The following is a 26,755-nucleotide window of genomic DNA, read 5'->3' on the forward strand; positions in this document are numbered from 1 at the left end:
GGGGTGCTGATCCATGGCAATTCGGATCTCTAATACATAAAACCACTGGGCAATGATCAGATTTGGAGGTGCCTGTAGCAATAAAAGTATGTCCACCTCTGTCAAGCACCCAATCATCCACATAAAATCTGTCTAACCGTGCATAGATACATCCTACATCTCTTCTCCTGTTAGACCATGAATAAAGAAGAGTCGATGGACTCCTCAAAATGTCATCCTCATGCCAACAATCTCTACCATGCATGGAGAGTATAAACCTCTCCCAAGATGCTCTTTCAAGAAGATGCACCAAGCCCTCATGTCCACCTCTTTTATCCATTGGCATCTCAACCATGTTAAAATTCCCACCAATAATCCAATGGTCGGTAAGAGGCATCAATGTAGTGAGAGATTTCCAAAAGGCAATCCTCTCACCTCTATGGTTAGGAGCATAGAGGTTGAGAATACCAATGCGTGTAGTACCCTGCATAAGAAGGATCCATTGCGCTCTCGCAGGCAAAATGACACCATGTCCACAATGATGCAAGGCAAGATCAAAGCTGAAACAGAGATACAAACACCACCCTTGGTACCAACAGCCGGTGACCAAAAGGTGTGTCCCGAGAGAAGCTTACCTGATCTCCCACACTGACTAGCATCCAGTTTATGCTCTTGCAAGAGAAATATATCCATAGGTCCACCTGTGACTGCACAATAAAAAGGGTTTTTACAGTTTGTTTCCGTCGACGCAGAAAAAAACCCCCAAGACCCTGAATGTTCTAAGAGACAATCCTCATAAAGACTCAGAGTAGGAACGACCAGATCTCGTGGTCGACGAAGAACCCCCTTTAGAGGCGGAAGTACGTCTCGCATAGGTAAGGGAGGGAAAATCTGACGATGTAAACCTTACCTCTCTCCCACTCCGGGGAAAAGCAAGGGCTAGTCCTCAGAACTCGAGAGATACCATGACAATGCGAATGTGCAACATCATCCTCAAGGGTACAATCATCATGTAACTGTAATGCAGCATCCTCCTGTGAGGGATCCAGATCATGTGCCTGCAAGGCCTCATCCTCCAAAAAAGGAACAACATCCTGTGAGGCAAGAGTTGCATAGGGGTTAGGGTGCTCCACAAGGGGTGTGGGTGAAGAGGCAGGTACGGGGGTCCGAGGGCGCCTGCCATCCCTAACTACAACCCAACGCTGTGTGGTCTGCGGTACCATGACAATGCCAATGTGCAACATCATCCTCAAGGGTACAATCATCCTGTAACTTGTAACTGTAATGCAGCATCCTCCTGTGAGGGATCCAGATCATGTGCCTGCAGGGCCTCATCCTCCAAAAACGGAACATCCTGTGAGGCAAGAGTTGCATAGGGGTTAGGGTGCTCCACAAGGGGTGTGGGTGAAGGGGCAGGTACGGGGGTCCGAGGGCGCCTGCCATCCCTAACCACAACCCAATGTTGTGTGGTCTGCTGTGGCAAAGGAGCAACTGGAGTCTTAGCATCTGCAGAAGGCCTCTGATGGGCAGGACCACGCCGCCTCCTAGCATGGCCCCTCGATCTGGGACAATCTCTGGCAATATGACCCTGTCGACGACAAATCTGACAGTGGTCAAGCCTGCCTGCAATCTCCATCCTCTGGCAGAAATGAGATCCGTCAGGTCTCTGAAGCATAACATGATCATCAGTAATCGATGGATCAAGAACAAGCACAAGGACCCGGGGTACACCATCAAGAGTGGCAGTAACGGCCGCGGAAGCTGTGCAGGAGAGCTTGGGAGGATTGGTACCTCTAGAACCCTGGCCAAAGGATGCCCCTATGGAAGCTAAAAGCTTCCAATAGGACCCGAGGAAGAGCAGGGAACCGTAGTGAGACCGGGGTAAGGCGTTGATCCTCCACCACTGGATCAAAGCCCACCTGGTACTGAAAGAAGAAAATCTTACTAGGACCAAGAGGAAAGGGGCTGCTAGCCAAAGCCTGAGAAGTAGCTTTTGAAGAATGAAAGTCCACCTGGAAGAAGCCTCGACCAAGTAAACGAGTATCCTGAAAGTGCACAATCAGCTCTGAAGGGAGAGCTGCTAGAGGCCATTCACGGGCCTGCGAACGAGAGGGGTGGGAACCATAAACTCTCGCAACAAGGGTAGTCTGGACCTCAAGGTCAATGTCGTGCTGAAGAGAGGTGAGCTCGTCTTGTGAAAATTTGATGATTCTCCCGGCCAGTGGGGGTGATGAGAGATTGGCTGCGGCAGAAAAAGCCATAAGACCGATCAAGAAAAGTGGGTGGCCGACTTGAATCTAGATAAAATAGCTGCTGGGAAAACGCGAGCAGAGGAAGGGGGGCAAAGGCGGGAGCAGCTGGGGAAGCAAGGGCAAAGGGGCAGGCGGGGGCAGTAGAGGGGCAGGCAAGGACTGAAGAAGGTAGGGGGCGGGCAGGGGGAGGCGGGGCAGCAAAAGGGGCTGGCGGGGGCAGCAAAAGGGGCAGGCGAAGGCAGGCGGGGGGCAGGAGAGGGGCTGGCGGGGGCAGCTGAAGGGCAGGCGGGGGCTGAAGAAAGGCTAGCGAAGGGCAGGCGGGGACTGAGGAAAGGCTAGCGAAGGCTGCAGAGGGACAGGCGGGGGGTTGCAGAAGGGCAGGCAAAGGCAGCAATTGGGCAGGCAGGAGCAGCAAAGGAGCAGGCAGAGGCAAAAGAGGGCAGGCGGGGGCAGCAGCGCAGGTTCACCACTTCAGCCAAAAGCATCATTTTTGCTTCTGTACATCACAGAATTTAGCATGTTCCACAAGAGTGTGCCCATAGAGAGGACCGAGTGCAAGCCCAACATGGGGTAGGTGGGTATAGTGCAGTTAAAACTGTAAACTACAGGAAGGAAGTGGCGTCTCTAGAGACAATAGAGTAAATCAAAAGCAAGAACAATTTTGCCCCATCTTACCATAGATCCTATTGCAGCATCAGTTGCCAAAGTAGCCTTCAAAATATCCGCCTGCAAAGTCTCACGAATGTTGATTCAATTTTTTACTGTAGAGAGGTGGTTCACCTATCAATTTCAAGGACTCGGCTTTAGGCCTTAGAGTTATTTTTGCATTAAGATTGTGCATGCTAACCTCAAACCAGTAATCAAGCACTTTCGATGCCGGTGCAACAAGAAATTCCATGAGGTCCCTGACATCACATAACATACTTAATATGGCAGTGACAGTACAGACTTTGCAACACTCAATCAAAAATAGCTAGCAAAGCAAGCATCCTGGTCACATACAGCATCCAAGACATTTTATGTAAACAGAATACAGGATGAAATAAACTCCCTTAAGAACGTTAAAATTTGAGGCGTGCAAAAAGTGGCCTCCTCACTGAACTTGTCGATTACATTCCATAACATACCTATTATCATGAAGGGCATCCAGAGTTCGTGGAATTGTCATGAACTTCATAGAAATATAATCACAAGACTAATCAATCCTTGAATTATTTTTAAGTCTCCTCAAGTAGTGCAAGCATAATTAACTGTCTGTTTCTAAGCTTGGTCTGAAAATGTGCCTTCTATAATACATTCCAACTGGCCCATGTCAAGATCCTTGCTAAAATTAAATACACAAGTGTACGTCATATGATGGTAGACCATCTTGACATGCCAAACTACCAAAGTGATAGCAAGCCTTAAGTTTGCTTTGTATAATGGTCATCTAATGAGGGTTATTGCACTACAAGTCCATTGACTAACCGGCATTTCTCACATGTCCACAAGAATGCACGTAAACTGTAAGATTGAAATTGAATCCTGCAGCCTTGAATAATATCTTGAGGGCAAAGTGTCGCTCTGGCAATAACTTCTTGTTGCTATGTAAAGACTAAAGCTGATACCAGCCAAAGACTTTCTAGTCTGAGACTGGATGTAACCAAACCTATTTAAACCCTTTCTCTTGAAGACGGGTGCAGATGTAATAAAGCTTCTACTTCCACATAAATTTCAGGCTATGATCTTGGAGGGATTCCTGAACTGGGCCCTAGCCTGGTGCATGTCTGCATAAGCTAGGGCTTTAAAGATTTACTTAAAGTTTCACTCCTAATTTGTACTTATAACTTTTCCCTCCTAGTTTTTAACTATTTTACAAGCTGAAAATCAGATGCACAAAAAGTGAGTGATCAGCACTGACGACCTCGCCTGCGAGCTCCGCTTCTCCCCCCACCCCCCCCCCCCCCCCGCTGCTTCTCGCCATCGCGCCCCCCCTCTCCCCCCCGCCAGTCCACCGCTTTCTCCTCCGTCCTCTCCCCCGCCTCCTTCATTGCGCCCTCTTCGCCATCTCTCCCCCGCCTTCTGCCTCGCGTCCTCCCCCGCCTTCGCTCCCCCGCCTCCCTCCTCGTTTCCGCCTTCTTTCTCCCCGCCTTCTCTTCCTTCGCCACCTTCCACGCTGCCTTCCCCGCCATTCCCCCCGCCGCTTGCTTCCTTCCCCCGTCATCTTTTCCTCCGCCTCTCTAACCCATTCGCCTCCTTCTCCCCCGCCGCTCTTCTCTCCCCCGCCGCCTCTCCCCCCTCCGCCTTCTCCCTCTCCTCCCTTCCGTCTCGCCCCTCCGCCCACCGCTAGCTCCTCCCCGCCTCAGCTCCCCCCCCCCCGCCCCGCCCCCGCTATCCTGTAGCCCTCCGCCTCTCTTTTTTCCTCGCAGGGCTGTGTCCCTCCCATTGGTGACCCCGGTTTCTGGCCTTTTCCCTCTGGAGGACTCCATGGAAGCCGCTCCGACTAACCCTGCCGATTCCGGTCTCCGTCTGGAGTTCACAGCTGAAGATCTTCAGTTGTTTGTTTCCACAGTTTCCGCTCTTGAGGCCTCCTCCTTGGTCTGCAAGATAGTGGGTAGCCGTCCGATGCGGAGAGCTTCGCGACCTTCTGCAAGGCAGCCTTGTTGGCGTGCCCGCCAAGATCGTCAGCGTAGATTTTTTGGGACGTGGCTACTACCACGTGGATTTCGAGTCCCCACGGGCAGCTCAGATGGTGTTGGCTCGGAGCCCCATTGCCCTCTGCTCATCCCGGGCGTTCCTGGCGCGATGGACTCATGGTTTCGACCCCGCTTCTGACCCGCTAGCAGGCACGACAGGTTTCCCCGTCACTATCTGCTTTCCTGGACTCCGTAGGGAGTACTTGCCCCTCTTGTCATCCATTGGCAAGGCGTTCGGGCAGGTGGTGGAGACGCCTCAGACAGCGGCTTCAGTGATTGCTCGGGCAACAGGACTCCCGGCCATTCGTGTTGTGGTTCCGTCACCGGAGTCCCTCCCGAAGACAATCCTTCTCCCTTGTCTTTCTAGAGGACATATGATACAGCGCGTGGAGTATTCGGGCCTCCCCGGCCAGTGTTACACATGTCGGGAGATGGGCCATCTCGCACGCGCCTGTCCCCGCAAGGGGGTTCATCCTTCACGCTATGCCGCCTCCGGACCCCCTGCAGGAGACCCGAGGGGTGGCCATCCACCTCAGAGACCGGACATCCCTGGCTCGCCACAGCAGGCGCCATCATCTGACGAGCAGGCCCCGGCGGAGGATGCCGCGCAGTCCCAGGAGGCTGGCGGATGGCAGGAGGTTCGCCGGCGGAAACGCCCGGCCCGCAGGGACCGTCGCAGACGCCAGCAGGCAGCACAGGCTGGCGGACAGGTTGGCGGACAGGCGACTCCGGTTGGCGTACAGGCACCTACCCGCACTTATGCTCCTGTCAGGGATAGGCGGCCAGCAGGTCCCACCCCGATGGACGAGGATTCAGACTCAGTGCCCGTTGAGGCCGCTGGTGGAGCCTCCCACGTGGAGACCCCGCTCCCGCCTCCCCCCGCGGGGGGCCCCGCCCCCTCCTTGGAGCAGATTCCTCAGGATCCCGGGCCGCACTCTTCGACCCCCGGCTCCCCTTCCCCTCACCCGGAGAGCACTCCTTCCACCCCCCCTTCTCCCCCCCCAGCCCCCCCCCTCCCGCCTCCCCCGGCGGCCCCCCCTGACACCTATCCTCTAGCAGATGCCTCTCCATCCTCTCCTCGCTCTCCCCCCTCCTCGCCACGAGCCCCCATCCCTCCCTCGGCCTCTCCAGGATACTTCGCCAGACCACCCACTGCCCCGGGGCAGCGCAGCTGGGTAGGCCAGAGCTCAGTCCAGCGGCTGTTCCACCGCCACTCCGGGCCGGTGGAGATGGCGATCCTTGCTTCGCCCGCCACAGAGTTCTCTCCAGCCTCCCCTGGGGGGCCCCCGCGAGTGATGGAGCTACCAGTGGATTACGGTTTTTTCAGGTGCCTCCAGCTGGATGCTGGCCCGTTCGAGACACTGGTCGCGCCCTTGCGAGTTTGCGTGGTGTGCCATCCCTCTCGTTCTCCCTCAGTGGTGAGCAGCATGGTGGCTTTCTCCTTTCCTCTCAGTGTTGCCCCAGACACAGCATGGGATTGCAACTCTGTAGAGGAAGTTTTGCGTGATCAGCTACTGGAGTTTTCTCACCACTTCAGTGACTTGGGGCTCACGGACCTATTGCAGACCCAATTACACTCAGCCCGCATGAGCTTGTTTGGTATAGGAGACTGGCGGGCGGATCCGGTCCACACCTCAGTTGAGGCGGTGCTTCTGATTCTCCTCCATGCCGCCCCGAGGGTGCAGCCTACCTTTAGATACATATATGCAGAGGATTGGTCTCACGCCTATGCCCTGGACAGGGCGAAGGCGGAGTGGGGCTGGACACAGAGACAGGTCACCCTCTTTTTGGAGAGACTCCGCACCCGGACAGACAGTGATTATTCTCCCTCCAAGCCGGCGCCCAAGACTCACAGAGTGGAGGGCAGATCATCCGGGCCGGCTGAGAGGGGTGAGCCAGTGGAGGCTGCTTCACTTGCCATAGCTCATCCACGAGGATCCTCTCATGGAACATCCAGGGTCTCGGTGGACATCGCTGCTACATTGGTCGGGGCAGACTTCGCCAGGAGATCCAGAGGGCTCTCGTTGGAGGACCCATAGATATCCTTTTCATCCAGGAGCACCACCTTTCTGCCGGGCGTACCCGCACCTGCGGGAAGATCTTGCCAGGCAGGAGTCACACTTTTTGGTCACCGGCATATGGCTCCCAGGGGAACCAGGGTGGAGTATGCATCTCAGTCAGCGAGCAGCTTCTATCCGAGGTTGTGGACTCTGGCATTCTGGTCCAGGGTCGTGCGCAGTGGATCATCCTTCGGGTTGGGGAAGACCGCATTGGCTTCCTCAACTTCTACGCCCCTAATGGGGCGACCGGGAGAGCCGAGTTCTGGAGCACCATTAGGCAGTCCCTCCCCTTGGCAGACCACTGGTGCCTCGGAGGGGATTGCAACATGCTGGAGGATGCAGAGGACAGGATGGGGGGCAGCCAAGAGAACATTCATGGGCCGGAGCTCGCTGCCTGGGAGGAACTAGTGCTACAGGTGAGAGGCCAGGATCCGTGGACTCTCCCGGAGTTTGGCAGGTTGCAGGGGAGTCTATCTTTCTCGCGCTCAGATAGACGGGCCACAGGAGTTAACCTTTCCCGCATCGACAGGTTTTACATTGATGAGTGGGCCTGTGATAGAGGTGGCACAGTGGGCATACTTGCAGGCTCCTCGTTTTCAGACCACTTTCCAGTGCTTCTCCAGATCGAGGACCCCACGAGAGGAGAGCAGGGCCAGAGCGTCCGGATTCCAGATTGTCTCATAGAGGAGCCCGAGATTGCGATCAGAGTTGAGCAGGTCCGGCAGGAGCTGCAGTTCAGGAGAGGATCGGCAGCCAGCGATCTTGCCAGATCAGCCAGATGCTCAGACAGGCTGCCTTGGACCGGCTGGAGGCCTTCAGAGAGCAGGAGAGGAGTGTGGGGGCTTGGCTAGCTTTCGGCAGTCACCCAGCGTCCTGCCCTCGGTGCGGCCATGCACAGGAGTCGCAGCGGCACTGCTTATGGGATTGCCCACAGGCACAGCAGGTCTGGCAGCGCGCTCTCAGGATGGTTTTTGCAGGCTCACCAGGTGAGATGCTGGTGACGTGGGGTGCGGTGGCTTGGGCCACGGACAGCGGCCCGGCCCTTGGATATGAGGACCTCCCTGGCAGTGCGACCGTCCAGGTCTCTGACAGGGCGATGGCGGTGGTTCCGACGCCAGACTTCTCTTCGGCAGCCCCTCAGGAGGGGGTCGGGCACAGATGGGAGATGATCAGCAGCATGACGGCTTGGCACATTTGGAGAGCCCGATGCAGGGAGGCCATTGACCGCCAGGCGACTCCACCGGCGGAGGTCATACAGGCCCTCTGGGTGGACATCATTCACACCTTGAGAGGACACTGGGGGAAACTCCAGGGCGACTCGGATCGCATGAGAGGGCGCCGCAAGGCTTTCCTCCGCACTTGGCAGCCTGGCCCTTTCCTCACTGCGAGGGGCGAGGATGTCACTTGGCACTACAGGCCTCCAGTTTGGCTTTTCTCACCTCCCACATGTACTACTAGGTAGCCCCCCCCCAGAGAGCGGCCAGCCACGGGGGTGGAGCTCAGGAGTTCACTGTGTTTTTTATCCCTCCTTGCGAGGTGAGCTTTGTAGCCTTATGGCGTTTTCTCATTAACTAATAGAAGGATCTTTTTTCCGGGGAAAAAAAAGAATCAGATGCACAAAGGGAAGCCAAGAAAATGGACACTATTTAGATACAATCTCTTAAACCCTTTCTAATTATGCAGACAATGTATTGCCAGCATACTATTGTCGTGACTAACAAACCACTATCCCATCAAAGAAGTTCTAAAGTCCAAGATTTGTCATCTATCCTCATGATCCCTTATATTGAGAAGGTCAAGACAACGATCATATGTTGGACCCTTTCACCGTGCACATAAAGATTAGCTAACCACAGGCTATTAGAACCAACCCTTTCACAGTGCACATACTTGCGTGCAATCTGGATGGTGACCATCATTATCTGCCAATCTTGGGTTACAGATGAGCACATCATGCTCCTTTGTGTGCCCTAGCCCATGGTGTCACTAATCTCCTAAGTTATGATGTGTTTACATGTTAATCTTGGATTGACGTTTCATGGAGTGCTTCCATGAAACTCTAGCTTGGACATGTGTATGGATTTCATGGACGGCTTCCATGAGGAATCCAACAGCATGGCTGAACGACTCTTCAGGAACAGTGGTCCCCACGGTATCCTTGGACTTCATGGGCAGTTCCCATAAAAGCACTGATCTGGACACATGCACGACGATGACCAGTCATGGAAACTGGTGTATAGGATGATAAGATAGGACATTTTCCGAGGTAATAATTGCATCTGAATGGTTTGTGGCGTGGACATTGCCTTCGTGTTTCTGCATGTGAATGTCCATGGGACTAAGGACGCCTCGGCACCCTATGGATGCGTGTGCTTGACTTATCTCGGACTAAAGAGGTGTCTCTTTGGATGTTGCAGGTGGTAAGTGTGCACACGAGACCTAATTTATTTGTTTAAGCTTTTATTACTAATGTTTGGTGTTAGAGGGGCACACTACATTAAACCACGGGCAGAAAAAGTTTAAAAACTATGAACCTTTCATAAGCAAGGCGGGCAGATTTAAAAACTGACACAAATTGGCCAAGAGCGCCTGAGTTTGGACAGCCCTGGATTGCCAGATTTGGCGAGAGCTCCACACACAGCAACTTGAATTGCTAATCTGGAGAGGACAAACTTGGTGCACACTCCAGGAGGGAGAAGGGCTGAAAGTCATCATCATTTTTGCTCATGGATCATGCAATACTATACGGCCAGCTCCCTGGTGCACCTGCCTATGCTCTGTTGCTTCTCTCCCACGCCGGGACACTGCTGCAGCCATCATAAACATGCTAAATTTCTGAAATCAGCTAATCAACCTGTTCTAATAGTTGTACTGGTTGTACGGGCTGTCCCAGAGGTGCCTGTTCTTTGCATGCTTCACACGCATGAGGGGTACTGCTGATTGTCCGCCCAGTTTCTGCTGTTTGGGACTGTTTTCAGGGTGAAAAGGCTACTGTTTACAGCCTGGGACTGGTTCATCTGACCTGGCAGTGTATACCTGATGCAGTTGGGAACACTCAGTTAGTGTTTCTGCACAGTAGAAGCAAGGCCGCTTGCCTATGAAGACTTCCGAAGCAAGACCAAGCTGCCTATGAAGACACTGGAAGCTTTGACCTGTCATGGCTATGTGAGTATGCGCACTGTGTAACCGGCTGGTTGTGCCTCTGGAGTTCCTTAATGCAGCAAATGTGCAAGGCAAGGGTTGCACTGCTGAGCCAGCCAGTGAAGGAGGTGTGGACATGGAAGTTATGGCTACTAAAGAGGGAACCTGGGCGGATGGGGATGACTGTGTCAGTTGCGCACGATCCCGAGGTCGTAGAAACCTGGCGATGGAGTGCTTGTACATAACCAAAATAGTGGGAAGGCCATCTGCCATGAGGGAAGTGTGGTAGAGGAAACAAGTAGGCAAAGGGAGACCAAAGAAAAGTGTAACTCGCCCGGGAAGCACAAGAGTGGGTGTGCATCGCTTTGACCATGAGCACAATTAAACATTTCGGCATTTAATCACAGCCATTAAACAATTCACAAAGCTGAAAATAAAAGTTGCACAATTGACACCACATAGAGGCCGGAATGGGCCAACCCCCCCCTTGGAGTATTTCATTATCCAAGGAGAAATATAACATGTAAAATTTTTGAGGGCCTTACTCTCCCCATGGGAGATGCCGGATTATCCATATACAATCATAAACCTGTCCTTCATCCAATATGGCTATCCAACATGTCCTTCCATAGGCACACAAACATGTATAGCAACCCACATGGCTCTTCCACACGCGCATAAACTTGTATGGCAGCCCATATGGCTCTTCCACGAGCACATAAACCTGTAAACCAGCCCATATGGCTCATTCATGAGCTCATAACCTGTATGACAGCCTGTATGTCGCATCCATGAGCGCCAAAACCTGTAAACCAGCCCATGTGGCTCATCCTAAACTAGTATAACAGCCTGTATATCGCATAAAACCAGAAATTTCAACAAGCTCTAGGACTGTTTTGCTGAAAAACAGCCATCCAAGGTTTGCAAGATGGTGTAGAGTAGTGATAATCATCTTCCCCAAGCTGGATATGGCTATGCTGGGCTTATAAATGAAGAGAAATGGAGAAAAATCAGAGTTTTCAATCTTCAAAATTGGCTTGAAACTCAAACTCGCCCAAGAGATAACTCTCTCGTGTTCAAATAAGCAAGAAAATGCTACAATGCCATGTATAGAGCTGAATTGACAAGTGTGAGGACACTTGTCTCACTTTTATCCTCTTATCTGCCACACGTCCAAAATCTAAAGGCCAAAAATTCCACAATCTTCAACTCTAAAAATATCCCAGATGATAGCTAATTTCACATCGGCGCTTCGGCAATACTCGATCTCTGTCGAATTTTGAAGGTAATGACGCGAAGGGAAATTCCATCGGAGATTGCCAAAAATAGCAACTTTCCCTAAAATTTAGGAGATGATCTCTTTGTGTTCCACCACATGAGAAATACATGTAAGCACCATGTAGAAACCTGTTTCATTGCTCGATCTCCCCCAAATCCTCAAGAGTTCGCTATACATACTTTCCACTTGACACTTCTCCAAAACCCATTTCTGTGTCCAAAAAACCGTCTCAAGTGCCAAGACTATGCTACGAACACTTGGTCCTCTGTACTCGACAATCCCCATTTCCCAAAGCTTGTACATTCTTGATCTTTTCAGCATCCAAAGCCTTTCCACACACATGAATTCTGGAGATATCATTCCCTCTAGCTTCTTAAAAGTTGTCATCAACTTTAAAGCTTCAAAACATATATCAAGATATAATCACGTCCCATCAAGTGGGCGAGACCAGACAGTCTCAAAAATCCAATATGACTGAAAGAATCCATGTCCCAAATAAATGGGCGACACAAAACAGTCCCATAAGTCCAAATATCATAACCATGTCTCTCTCTCTCTCATATGCCGAGTTCGGTCTTTTGGAAGACGTTAATAAAATCTTTCTTTCTTTCTTTCTTTCTACGTCTCTATCTCCCTCTCGCTCTCTCTCTCTCTCTCTCTAGATGGCGTGACCCTCGCAGGCCCCTCCTCTCTCTCGATGGCATGAGCCTCGCAGGCCCCTCCTCCTTGCTCGCACTGCCCGCCATCTGATCTGTCCTGCTCTATGCGCACCCACCTGCGCGCAACGTGCCTACTCGCCATCTGTCCTGCTCTGCAGATCTATTTAGCACAATAGTTGAGAGCAAACTCAGTTTGTGGACAGAAATGCACAAAAAAAGAGCCATTGGACAAGCTGGTTTCCGAAAAGACCACAATATTGCGGATCATCTGGTCACAATACGAGTTCTCATGGAGGACAGCCGCTTGCAAGGAAAGCCCCTCTTCTGTTGCTTTATAGACTTCAAGAAAGCATTTGACACAGTGCCAAGAAATAGTTTGTGGGAGAGAATGGTACACTTAGGGGTGCCAAACGACATGAGAGTGGCAGTAAATAAATTGTATGAGAAGGTGGTGTGTCAACTTAAAGCCACAAATGGGATGTCGTCCATTTTCCACAGCAACATGGGTGTTAAACAGGGCTGCCCGTTGTCACCAACATTGTTTGGTTTATGCATTGACAGGCTGGAAGAGATGATCAAGCAAACAGCATCTGCTGAACAGATTGAAGGCCCCAAACTCTTGGAAAACACAATATTACTGCTATTATATGCAGATGATGTAGTGTTCTTCTCATACACAGCAGAAAACATGCAGTGAATGATGCACACGCTTCAAAATTTCTGCAAGGAAAGTGGTCTAGCAGTAAATGTTGACAAAACCAAAATAATGGTAGTGAAAACACTGCAGCCTACCAAAGCTCCAGATATTATGTACAATTGTCAGCAAATTGAAATGGTGCACTCATTTAAATATTTAGGAGTTGATATTCCAGCAAACCACAGATGGAATCAGTGCATACAAAGAAGGATTGATGCTGGATGGGGGAAATATTACCGCTTTGAGAATGATTGCAGCAACAGTAACATCAGGAGATGGCACATCAGACGTATCTTATTTGATGCTTATGTCGTACAAACTGTGCTATACGGAGTAGAGGTATGGGGTGGAAGTATCTCACCATCAACATGGAATGACATTGAGAAGATGCAAAAGGCGTTCCTCAGAAGACACCTAAGAGTCAAAACCACTACACCTTACTCTATATTAATGCTTGAAACAGGCAGCAGACCCATCGAGCTTCGAGCACTCCAAAGGGTTTTCAAGTACATAAAGAAGGTCAAGTCCATGCAGATGGGGAGACTACCGAAGAAAGCTTTGCTAGCAAGTAAAAGACCTCAGAAAACAAACAAAAGCAAGATGCTATCTTCAGGATGGATACATGACATCAACGGCTGGTTTCAAAGATGGGAGGTAGACTCCTATCCAAATGCAGCATCAAATGAAGTAGATGAGAAGGCATTTCATCAAGCACTATTGGAAGCACTCCACTATAAATGGCAATCATCAGAAAAAAGGGCTAAATTTGAATATTATGGCTCACACATCAACCCAAACTATTGGGTCACATACTCAAGTGAAGAAGACAATGCTCAGAAATACATAAGCATGCCTATTCCCGCCAATGCAAGGAGAGGTCTTGCACTTATCCGGACTAGGTCACACACACTCGAGATTGAAAAAGGAGCATGGAGCAATATCCCAAAAGAGAAAAGACTATGCAAAGTATGCACTTTGGGAGCAGTGGAGACGGAGGAACATGTCCTTTTAACATGCCCACAATACGACCACATAAGAAAGGACTTTAGTACCATTCTAGAAGGATATCACGACTTGGTGGATCTGCTCACACATGCCAAGCTTGCTGCTGTAGGCATTTATATCACCAAGATTCTTAAACATCATGGCTACCTTACAGCACAATGCGACCATACGACAAGCTCCATATCACTCCCATGAAGGGAGAAGGCTTTGTATTTCCCTCCAATGAAGGGAGGAGGCTTTGTTTTTTGTTTCTTACAGCTTTGTAATAATTTCGTGGAGGTCCCATAGGCTGTTTATCGGCTCCCAGAGGACGATAATACATTCTTCTTCTTCTTCTTCTTCTTCTTCTGCGCGCCTTTTCCCAACCACCCTTGCTCAGGCCCCCAAGGCAGCAACTAGGGTGAAACATGTCTCAATCACAGGAGGGAGAACAAGATGGTGAAACAATCTTTCACACCCCCATGAAGGTACCAAATGCCTACTGTAGAAGACTGGGGAAGGGATCATGTCCCCTGGCTCACAAAGGCTTGCGAAGATGGCCCGACGAGATGAGGCCCTTTATGAGGAGATACAGCTGCACATAAGGACAAAGATGAGCACCATGCGATAGGAGCTTGAAAAGGAATGGACTGGGCAGATGCATGCCCAAAAGAAAGTGATATACGAAACGTTGAAGGAAGAGATATATGCCCAATTGAAGGGAGAAATGCAAGCCCAATTACAAGTTGAGATGGAATTAGCCCAAGCCTTGATCCAGATGGAAATGAGAAAAGAGATGCAGAAATGGAAGGATGACATGCTCTGGGAGATTGGCACAATAGTTGCATCGTACGAAGGCACCTTGAAGACATGTATGGCTGACCGCGAAAAAGACATCATAGAAATGCAAAACACTTTGGAATCATGTAAGGCAAAAGTGGCTGCGGGTGAGAAGGAAATACATTCATGGCCTGAAATTGCAGTGCCACAAAGAAACAAATTGAGGAAGTTAGCCCGTGGATTGAAGTAGTAAAGAAGCACAAGGATACAGCAGTCAATAAAGTAGAGGTGATGAATGCTACATTGGAAGAGGAAGCCAAGAGACAGGCGCGTGCCTTACATGTACGCTTAGTTGGTTGGGAAGATCAGGGAAATCCCCAAGACGATGCAAAAGCCCTTGCAACAAAAATTGGAGCCACTGATGTACCCATTGTTGGAGCATGGCGAGTAGGCAGAGATGAAACCAAGGCAAAGATATTGATCATCAGGTTCGGTGACTTGGAGAAGAAGACCTTCCTCTCCAAAAGGATGGCCCTTAAGGGGAAAAAAAATTATTTCAATGAGGATCTTACACCGGCACAGATAGCACACCAGCAGGAACACATGCTGCGTGTGCTTGAGGCAAGGAAAGAGAGGAAATGGGCGGTATACAGAGATGGCCGAGTCATCATTACGGAGAGGAGGCCCACCTGATGGTGCGTGGCCTATGAGACCATGCGAGTCACGGTGTGGAATTGCAATGGAGCCCTTAGAACAGATGCAGGATACTTTGAGGATACTTTTAGACACAGTGATATTGCTATGTATACGGAGACGCATCAGTGCACAAACAAGAGGCTTCCTAACGTGCACAGTTATAGATGGGAATCAGTGTTCCACCCTCAACCATGCACAGTGGGAGGTACCAGAGGATCTGGAGGAGTGGCAGTACTTTTCAGGGGGGAGCTTTGTGACAAAATACATGTGGTACATAGAGATGCAGATGCGAGGTACATGTGGATCCGAGTATGCAGAGAGGGGCTCCGCGAGCTATATGTGGCGGTATGCTACTTTCCCCAATCCCACTCCAGGTTTGCACCATCAGGAGAGTCACCCTATACGCCACTATATGATGATATCATGAGGTTTGCCAGCATGGGAGACATTACTATTGGGAGACTTTAATGCACGTACAGGCACAGAGCAGACAGAGCTGTATGATACTCATGAGGCTATGTACCGGGAGATCACGGCAGACGATGTAGGGCTGCAGAGATCAGCACAGGATGAGGAGGATACGACAGATTATGGCAGGCATTTTCTCACACTCGAGAGTGCACATGGGTTGGTCATATACAATGGCCTATCAAGATGGCAGGGATCAGATGCTCACACACTGGAACTCTAAAGGGGGAGCGAGCACAGTGGACTACTTGATGGGATCTCCTTCATTGATACCTGATGTGCAGGGTTTCACGATTTCTAGTCATCCCATTGGCATAGCAGCCGATCATGCATACCTGAGTTTCACACTAGTAGGTAGATCCCCGAGAGATGGGCCAACCCTTCATCTCATTTTGACCATCTTGTGAATGAGGTCATGGAGACCTAAGTGATAAAGTTGCAACAGCTGACGGAGAGTCAACGGAGGACGTCTCGCGTAGCACGGTCGACCGAGGTCTTGACTAGCCTCGGTTCGATTTAAATGGTGAGCTTCCCGTACGGTGGATGAGGGACCAAGGAAGCGGCCTATGAGTGAAGTGCTAGGTGACCTGCGACGAAGGATCCTAGAGGGTGCTGACCATACGATGCTCGGGCTCTGGGTCGCCGAAGATACCCACGCGTGCGTCAAGGAAGATATTGGAACAAGGAGTAAGAGTTGTTTTCTGAATTCGGGCATGGATCTGGTTGATTGACCTTGCTAGTCCTCAACGGATGAGTCCATGGCTCTTTTATATGGGTCTGTTGGTTAATCTTGCTGATCTTCAACAGAGAGTCCATCTGGATTTTTATAAGTGAATATATTTTCAGGTACTATGAGCTAGAAACTATTGAAAAGGTCCCTGAGTGGACAGGTGGTGAGCGTTCTGGTTGCCAATGATGCCATAGGTACACCGATGAAGGAATGATCGAAAACTAGAAATCAACCGGATATTTTGGAGGATCATGATCAGTGATACTATGATTTCATTAAAAGATTGTTTTAAAGTTAGCTGAATCTGTAAAACAAGCAATTTCATATTGGGTGTGTAAGTGGTGTGATTATCTTGAAGTTTGCATAAAGCGCCGGCTAGGGAGCCTGGGAACTCTTTTCCCTGGTACCCGGAAAAAAACATAACCAAATTCCTAAACGGATTCTATCACTACAGTGGTTGGGCGGTTGGCTAACCCATGGGACTAGATGGAGTTAGGCTGGACTATGGATCCCTAAAATGAGACTCAATTCTCTTATGGTACAATAGATGAAGTAAATCCCGAGCAGTCCTTGTTCTATGGAAAAGAATCAACGGCTGTGTCTCTCGATGAGAAAAAAAGCGTTGGTCTCTATGATCCAAGTGCAAGTCTTTAATATCTCTTTTTTTTAGTAATATTTCATAATTTTTAACTAATAAATCTTGTACTTAGTCAACTCTTCATCTTATGTGGACATTTACTCATTTTTGGGTATTTTCTTTTATTCATTGGATTTATCTCATCCCAACACTTGGATTAATCTTATTGATCCATAGGAACCTTAATTAGACCATAATCCAAAAATTTTAAAAAATCTTGACCCTTAGGCTAAGGTCTTTTAAATCATTTTTAATTGATTCCTAATGTACCTTGAAAAATTTATTTTGATTTTGTGTTTCAGGGAAACATATTTTTGATATTTGTAGAATTTATATATCCAAAAATATCTCAATATTGAATTACCACTCTCTAGAAATTTTTATCTCACTAGGCAAAAACAAGGAAAAATAATATTTTCTTGTATTCAAAAACAGGGAATGATTACAGGAGATCAAAGTAAAGCTTATTCATTATTCAGGCTGAGGAGGAATCTTACAAAGGGAGCCATGAAAAGAATTCATCTCATTAAAGAGATCCATTAAGTCCATAAAGCCATCAAACTGAAGAATGCAATAGATGACCATATATATATAACCATGTCATATATTACAGTCCTTGTGCATCATGCTCACAATAGAGATGACCGCTAGATTCTAGGCTTCTCAACCATGAAAAGCATTTTTTCTGAAACACATTCAAGAAAAACATACAACACTTCTTCTTGCATTTACACACAAGGGTTAGGTGTTCAAAACACATAAACCATGAAGAATCAAAAAGCAATAGCTTTGTAACCTCAAAGAATACTTAGCTCTCCTTCTTTGGCGAAAACATCATGAAGCCATGAGACAAATAGAACTCCATTATAGCTTGCTTTGAGCTTGAGAAGCAGCTTCCATAATATAAAAATAGAAGATAGACGCCTCCTCACAGACTCCAAGACACCTCCTCACAAACTCCAAGAAACCATAATGTTCACTTCGACTTATGCCTAGTACTGCTATGTATAATCCTACCAATGGCCATAGTATGCACCTTAATAAGATCGTTCTCACATAAGAATGAGAGAGAGCCTTATGCTCTGATACCAATGTAACTCGCCCAGGAGCATGACTTTGACTTTGACCATGAGCACAATTAAACATTTCAGCATTTAATCAACGCCATTAAACAATCCACAAAGCTAAAAATAAAAGTTGCACAACTAACACCACATAGAGGCCGGAATGGGCCGATCCCCCCCTTGGAGTATTTCATTATCCAAGGAGAAATATAACATGTAAAAGTTTTGAGGGCCTTACTCTCCCCATGGGAGATATGCCACATTATCCATATACAATCATAAACCTGTCCTTCATCCAATATGGCTATCCAACATGTCCTTCCATAGGCGCACAAACATGTATAACAGCCCACATGGCTCTTCCATAGGCGCACTATGCTCTTTGATTAACACACCAATGGGCTGGTTTACAGGTTTATGTGCTCGTGGAAGAGCCATATGGGCTGTAAAGGGGATAACATGGACGCAATACTAAAGGGTATAACATGGACACAATACTCAAGTGCATATATTAGTTGAGTGATGAGTACAATATATAGGACTAGAGGTCCATCTATCTCATAGACCAACATTGAATGCACACGTATCCACTCCACCTAAGAGTGGGTTCACACACAACTACACACATAAGTGTTTACACCCTTTTTAGAAATGCATTCACACACACACACACACACATACATGTATGTAGGCAATACCTTGATTCCAACACACCCCCTCAAGGGATTGCCACACTCTAGTCAAGGATTAATCTTAGGCCCATAGCCTAGTTTCTCATGCTAGTACGTGGTTTCCAAGGGTAGGAACAAACAAGGAATAGGGTACACACTCGTAACACAACACACATTAACAAGACCTTGTTCCTAACAAACCCCCCTCAAGGGCTCTCTCTCTTGCTAGCAAGGATAAATCATGGGTTCATGTCCCAGTTTCTCATGTCACACAAGAGAAAAACAACATAGACCAAATTATTACATCTCATTTTAGGGGAAAGCCCGGGCAAAGTACCCTACACACACATCTTGGACTAAAAGGCCCAATTATCATTGGAAAGCTCTTCCTCTTCAGCAACATTTGCAATGATCTTCTCGGAATAACAATCTTTCTCAAGATGATTGTTCTTACCACAAATACCACAAGATTTAATGCTAAAGCAATCCTTTTCCAAATGATTGCTTTTACCACACAATCTAGGGTTTACCTTTGGAAGATCCCTTGAACTTTGTAACAAACCCTTGTTCAGTGATGATAACTTCAGTTGATCTTTGCTTTTTCTTTCTTTCTTCTTTCTGCAAGGCACTGATAATTCCTTCCAGGGTTGGATCAGGTAAATTCTTCAAGGTTGTGACCAGGTTGTCATATTCTTCAGGCATGCTTTTGAGAAGCACTGCCATAGCATCATCATTAGTCACTCACATTGGACTGCAACTAGTTGAGTCATAAGACTCCTCATCTTGTTGATGTGAGCAGAAAGAGATTCACATGTTCTCAATTGCAGCTCAAAGAAAGTAATTTTCAAAGAAAGTTTAGAGTTTTTAGAACTAGCTCCGAACAGTAATCAAGTTTGGCCGCCCATGCTTCAAAAGGTGATTCAAGATCAGAAATGTGATGAAGGTAATCATCACCAAGACCAAGAGCAATGATGGCATAAGCCTTTTCTTCTCTAGCACTCTCTTGAGGTTTCTTCCCCTTAGTAGATTCTCCTTCATTGGATGCATGCGAAGAAGTACCTTCAGCATATGAGAGCTCATGGCTATGAGGAAGGGTCTTACCACTCTGACTCAGAGGGCAGTGTCTGTCTTCCTTTACAAAGAGAAATGCACTCAAAATGCAAAAAGCTCCCTTGCTCAAAATCCCAAAAATAATGCACTTATCACACACTCTTACACCCCTCGGCATGTGAACCATCCCTTAGAGATTGATTGAAAAATGAAAATACATTTTTTTTAAACCTTAACATTGAGATTATTGCAACCCTGCCATGAAAAGAAAACAAAAAGCATTTAAAACGGTTTTGATTTTACTGGCGACGTTGAGATGGGCAAGGCAAGCGGAGCTCGTGCAATAAAGCTGATGTTGATAGGCGGAAGATTGAGAGAGTGTAGCTGCAAAAGCAAGCAGTCTACGGTCTACAGGACATAGGAAGGCAGAGGCGGATGACGCTGTCACATGCACATGTGTTGCCCAATCGTGAGTAAGTCTTTATTAAGGCTTAGATAAGCCTTATTAGACTTAGAGCCTTAGAATGCTGCGTGGAGAGTTCGCCGTCACCACAGTGCAGCGCACATCCATGTTTTGGCAACAAGTATGACCACAGTTGAAGAAGGTCCCTATTTAGCGCTCTGATACCAATTGTGTTAATCAAAGAGCATAGTGAGGAGATAGGCTACGGAGGGTACAAGATATTCATGACGTGGATATGGATAAAGCGGGAGAGAGAAAGTTAGAGAGGGAGTTAGAGAGGGAGCATGCTCACAATACTAAAGGGGATAACAGTAGTGAAAATCATCTTCCCCAAGCTGGATATGACTATCATGGTTGTCACGGTACGAAAATACGATACCGTACGGGAATTTTTGGTACGATATGAAATTTTCGGATACCGTACGATAAAATACGGTTTTTATTTTTTACACTTACAACCTATGGAGCTTCAAGCTTGAATGTGAGGGAAGGTTGGGAGGGGAGGAGTCTACAGTGCTTGTGCTTGAGGAACCAGAACAAGGATATGTGTCTCTCCCGGTTGGATCTCCCGATTGTCTCCAAAAAAGAACTTGGATGGTAATGCAATACCAAAGGTCTCCCAGTGTAGCGTTTATGACTAAGGAACCGTCCTTGCACAAATACGAGGAGTGCATCTAGGGTGATAAGTTTAGGGACTCCTCTCTAGATCAAAATGGCCATGTCCAAATCTTCTCCCTCGTACATAACTTGAGAATCTAATTGTCTAGCCTACCTATACCAGGGATCCCCAAGTGATGTAGCAAGATTCTCTCATCCTACCAATCAAGTGTACACTACCAGTCTACCTCGCCAGATTTTTTAGGTCTCTCAACAACCCCATATGGAATACTGAGTGGACACGAAAGTTGCGAAGTATTGTGAGCATTTGGGATCTTCGTAAAGCAGGGTTTCTATATTTTTTTTTAGCATTTGGAAAAAAAAATTCAAGGAAAAAAATTTGGGGAAAAAAAAAATGAACCGTACGGTACGAACCCATTCGTACCAGTACGAGAAACAACTATGATGACTATGCTGGGCTAGAAATGAAGAGAAATGGAGAAAAATCAGACTTTTCAGCCTTCAAAAACATGCTTGAAGCTCAAACTGGCCCAAGAGATAACTCTCTCATCTTCAAATAAGCAAGAAAATGCTACAATGCCATGTATAGAGCTGAATTGACAAGTGTGAGGACACTTGTCTCACTTTTATCCTCTTATCTACCACACGTCCCAAATCCAAAGACCAAAAATTTCACAATCTTCAGCTCTAAAAATATCCCAAATGATAGCTTATGTCACATCGGCACTTTGCATAGTAACATGAAACGTTTCGTCCGTTTCGTAGGCTGCGTTTTTTTGCTTCTATGAGCATTTTCAGCAGTGGCTGGTGGTGTGTGGGCTGTTTCTTGCAGCAAGGACAGTAGTGCAAGGTGTTTTGTTTGCATGTGGTGCTGCTTGACAAGTGGCTTCAGTGATCCTACCTCTTCCCCAGCCTACCCTAATGACCCATGGGGTGTTTTCTGGTGCGTTTTGTGGATATATTTGCTGCTGTCCAGTCCAGTTTTCTGAGGAGGGCCGAAAGGTTCTCATGGTAATGTTGTTGGAGAGTGTGGAGATTGGCCCTCGAGTGCTGAGATTCAGTGAGTTCAAAGGCTTGCTTGCGAAAGGTGGACTATTGTTGTGGATATGCGAGCAAGGAGAACAAGCTGGACGGAACTAACTATGCTCATTGGAAACTGAAAATGCGGGTCCGGTTCATTTACAAGGGTTTGTGGAATATTGTTTAGGGCAGTGAGAAGAAGCCTGAGCGTCTCCAAACCTCGAGACGTTGGACCTAGGCTCAGAAGGATGAATTTCTTTCTAAACTTGAAGACTGGGAGGATCATGATTCCAAGGCGCACTCAGTGCTTGTGCGGACCATTATGGAGGAGGTCTCACCGGCCGTGCAAACCCTAGGCAATGCACATGAAGTTTGGTCCAAGTTGGTGGATCTCTATGCTCGGGATTCCTCGATGCGGGCAATTACTTTGCAAGGTCAGCTCTACAGTCTTTTGTTTCCGGCAGGCAGTTCTATGCAATTAGTTCTTATGAAGGCTAGGGTCATCCGTGACCAGTTATATTGGCAATGGGTGCTGCCTTGTCCTCTACTCAATTGGCTGCACTAATCCTCACGAAGCTTCCTCCAGAGTACGATGTGGTTTCTCGGGCTTTGCAGTGCCAAGTCATAGAAAGCAAGCTGGATTTTGATGACCTCAGCTCCTCTCTTGGAAGAAGAGTCCATCCTCGTTTCACAAGGTAAGGTCAAGATGTCTCTCAATGGTCAGGTTCAAGCACTTGCTACAATGCAAAAGAAAGGTCGGAGCAAGTGCTACTCCTGTCGGAAGAAAGGTCACTTATCTTTTCATTCAATTAGCGCAAAATTTTCGATGCTTCAAACGGAAAGTTGGAGTACCCACTTTTGCTTTGTTTAAGAATAAAACGTGCAGGACAGCTTGTTTAACCTGCTTGCACAATCAAAAAACATTAATCACTGAGACAAAAAGAAAACAACTCGCAAGCTGGAAAGATTAGAACTCACACCATCTCCCTATGGCCCAATACTGCAGACCGTTTCAAAACTTTGCTCCAGAATGACACCCTCGAGAAGCCATCATGTAGTCTGCCAATCACAGAGTTTCTACACCCTCCGGTTTCTGGTGGTACAGCATCCATAAGGGGATCCAAGAAATCACAAAACCGTTCTAGCTTTTGTTCATACCTGCATCAAATAAATTAGCATTAACACGCATTCCTTTACAAGTTCCATCATCTGTAGCAGATACATTGTCTATTTTCCCAAGAAAATGAACTTTTATTAAGCGTGGCCAAATTACAAACATTCCAAGATGAATTTCTGTAAAAGCCTCCTACAAAATGATGCAGAAAAGGAGTGAGGCTATCATAATAACCAATCCCGTAGTGGAAATGCCATGAATTCACTGTGGCTGCTGTAAATGTGAAGGAAAGACCGTGGTCCCACTCCCTCATGAAGGAAGATCTCTTGGCTGCTGCACGCGTGAGGAGCTCTGAACTCTATGTGGGCATGAGGGTCTGTATAATATGCTACCAGATTACTAAGATCCACTAACAGGAATAAGTCGGAGTCCCATCTAGAGCCTTTGCATCTGCATCTCAAGATCTGCCATGCAATGAATCTGGCAATGATTTCCCAAGCCAAGTCCATAGAAGAAGAATGAGATCTATGCATAGATACTGGTACTGCATCTAGGATGATAGGTTGAGTGATTCCTTCGTGGATCAAAAGGGCCCTGTCATAACTTGCTCCTTAGTACAGAACCTGAGGATTTAATAGTGTAAGCCATGCCACATATCCCCAGATAATGTAGCAAGTCCCCTTCCTCATCCACTGCACACTCCGGATCTGAGCTCATCTAGCACTCCTGACTACGTAGTCAAAGAAGGGGAGTGTCCTGTGGGGAGAAACTGCATCAATCCATCACCACTCTCCTGGATCCCATGGTAGGTGCTGGAGAGGACATCCAACATCAAGCCAAACACGCCATGGATTACTCATGATAAGAGAGGGGTGAGGATCTATGTACCCACGGCCACCAGGGAAGCCAAGCACTCTCATCGTATGAAGAATAGTATCCTCGATTGGCTCCTGCTCTGTCGATCTTACTGATCTCCAACCCTCTGCCAACCAATCACCTCTACGAGAACACCTGTGCCTCAGAAGATGCCTAGCCAATGAACCTGTCTACCTAGCATCCCAAATATCTGGCAGTAGTAACCCTCTTGATCTATCTGAGGCAAAGCTTGGCTCCCCAGATTTTTAAAAAAATGAAAGAGTGCAGGGAAGCACACAGGATTTGAACTGCAATAGCACATCTCCTTGGAAGGATGAGGAAGGATGCTTGCATTTCTTTTGGTGCTATCATTAGGCTCACACAATCAGGCCCAGAACTCAGGTATGAGGGGAACATCATCGGCATGCCGTCTTCACAAAATGCCAGAGTCGGGATAAGGATACGTCCCCCCAGCACAGAGGTTGGACAGTGCATGGGAGATTATTGCAAGTACTGCAGTCTCGCACATTTGAAAGGCTAGATCACTGAGGCCATTGAGGGCAACTTGGTTTATGAATCACAGTGCATTTGCAAGAATTGGAGTGATATCATCCACACCCTCATGGCCACTTGGGCCAGAATCCACAGATGTTCAAGGGCTATGGAGAGAGAGTGCAGCCAATTTGTGAGAGTGGGATTATGGCATCTTTTTCACTCCAACTCATATGGGACTTTGTTGGCAGCTCAAGGTACCGGTTTGGTTGAGATTTCCACCTTGTTTGGTTTGAAATCTCCCTCTTGTATATTTTTTCCACACTTCATAGAAGTCTCTTTTCCCGGGGAAAAAATGAAAGAGTAAACACTCAAATGTATTCAAAACTTCAAGTTTTGAAATGATCAAGATAACCTTAATCAAAATTGAAACTAGAAAGTAAGAAAAGCAAGTATGATTATGAAAGGGCTTTCAGGAGATCCATTGATAAACTCAACAACCTAAGCCAATGCAATGCCTACAAAAGAGGACATATGACACAGCTACGAGTATGCAGGGCAAAGCCAGACATTAGATCACAGCTGACGGGCAAAGTCACACAGCGCAGCTGACACGTGGAAGTGATGATGTGGTGATGGTGACATGGCATTCACGTAAAGGTGGCCGACAGCAATACTACTGGCCGACTAGGAGCATTGGTGCATATATATACATGGGTAGCCAAATTGTTATATTCATCTGCTTTCCTCAATGTTGGACTTCACAAAGTGATTCTTTGTAGGCGAAGTGCTAGCCAGGAGTGTACAATAGGACAAAGCTGTGATTTGACATCTTCATCCTCAGCCACATTTCGTACTTGAATTTCAGTTGTATTACTTCTTTCTTGTACATAATACAGAGAAGTATATACCTAGATAAATCCAAGAACATGCCCAAATTCACCTTATAAGAAAGTGCAATTTATAACCTATGGTAGTCATCCACAAGACAATAAACCATCAACTCCATCATACATAGTATGGACTAGATACTACGACATCCCCACTAACGTCATCAATGCCCAATAGTGGGTGTAGAACTTGGCAATATATGCTCCCCCACACACACACACCCCACGTGCGCGCGCGCGCACACATAAGAGCATACATTCATACAAAGGTCTGTGTACTAAGTTTCTATTAGAGCTCTGGAGATGCAGGGCAGACTCAGCCTAGCACTAAGGATCATAACAAAATAGAAAAAATTATTACAACGAAAGGTAGTTGATAGGGCATATGCACCACTAAAGATAGAAAGAATTAACACGATATCAACTAGCCGCTAATGCAAAGAAGTCATTAAGGACTCGTGTGTGTTGTGTACGTGTGATTCTGCCGCACTCTTCTTTCTATCTCTCGAAAACCCTAGTACATAGGCACGAGTGTTCTACAGTTAGTATCTAGGGAACCTACAAAAAAAATTATTTTCTGACACCCATGTGCATCAACTTCATGGATACAGTAGAGCACTTAGATTCCAACAACGCACAAGTTTGGGTTTGGGGAAAGTGAATATTTGGGTTCTCTTCATTGCACCTCGGTTCATTGGGCTATATTGTGCTTTCTGCCCGCCAAACCCTTACCTCATCGCTAGGGCTGAAATCCCTCACCCGGTCCTTGATCACTTGATATTAATCATGGATTCACAACTCAATGACTTGCATCTCAGCATGAAGGCATCCATGGACATGCAAGTCTCGAGAGGATGGAGTCGGCACCTCAAGCACCTAGTATTCCGGATCTGGAATCTACAAGGATCCGTGCTTTGGAGCAAGTGTTGAGAGAAAGTGTTGAACGATTCCAAGAACAAAGTGGCAAAACTTTCTAGAGGAGGATTTTTCACTCCTTTGGATGCAAGCAAGGATGTTCTGGAGAAGCTTGCTGCCAGTCCGGCAGTCATAATTCTACACCTGTGCATAATCAGTAGGAGAGATGTCATTTTCATCATCGACGGTCTCCTTCGCAGAGTCCCTCTCCACCAATTATAATGAGAGGGCTTTCAGGAGATCCATTGATAAACTCACCAACTTAAGCCAATGCAATGCCTACAAAAGAGGAGACGTGACACACCTACGAGTATGCAAGGCAGAGCCAGACATCACATAGCAACCGACGGGCAAAGTCGCACAGCACAACTGACAAGTTGGCACTGTCACGTGGAAGTGATGACATGGCAGTGGTGGCATGGCATTGGAGTACAGTAGCATTCAAGTACGAGTGGCCGACAACAATACTACTCGCAGACTAGGAGCATTGGTGCATATATATAGGTGGGTAGCCAATTCGTCATATTCATCTGCTTTCCTCAATGTTGGACTTCACAGAGCATTTC

The 26,755-nt window shown here is 47.4% G+C and overlaps 1 protein-coding gene across 4 annotated transcripts in view; it reads right to left on the minus strand.

The window, feature by feature from the left end:
* LOC147627088 (FAD/NAD(P)-binding oxidoreductase family protein) overlaps window positions 1–26,755 on the minus strand; it is a 202,874-nt gene that overhangs the window by 114,605 nt on the left and 61,514 nt on the right. For all 4 annotated transcript variants that reach the window (XM_086815656.1, XM_086815657.1, XM_086815655.1 and 1 more), the window contains 3 exons: window positions 22,902–23,081; window positions 3,079–3,136; window positions 2,907–2,957 (listed from right to left, as the gene is read on the minus strand). In XM_086815656.1, coding sequence (XP_086671782.1) covers window positions 2,907–2,957; window positions 3,079–3,136; window positions 22,902–23,081 — 289 coding nt within the window. The remainder of the gene's footprint in view (window positions 1–2,906; window positions 2,958–3,078; window positions 3,137–22,901; window positions 23,082–26,755) is intronic.

This window comes from Cibotium barometz, chromosome 21 (assembly GCF_041138505.1).
Source record: "Cibotium barometz isolate CiBa-2024 chromosome 21, ASM4113850v1, whole genome shotgun sequence".
Taxonomy (NCBI): Eukaryota; Viridiplantae; Streptophyta; class Polypodiopsida; order Cyatheales; family Cibotiaceae; genus Cibotium; species Cibotium barometz.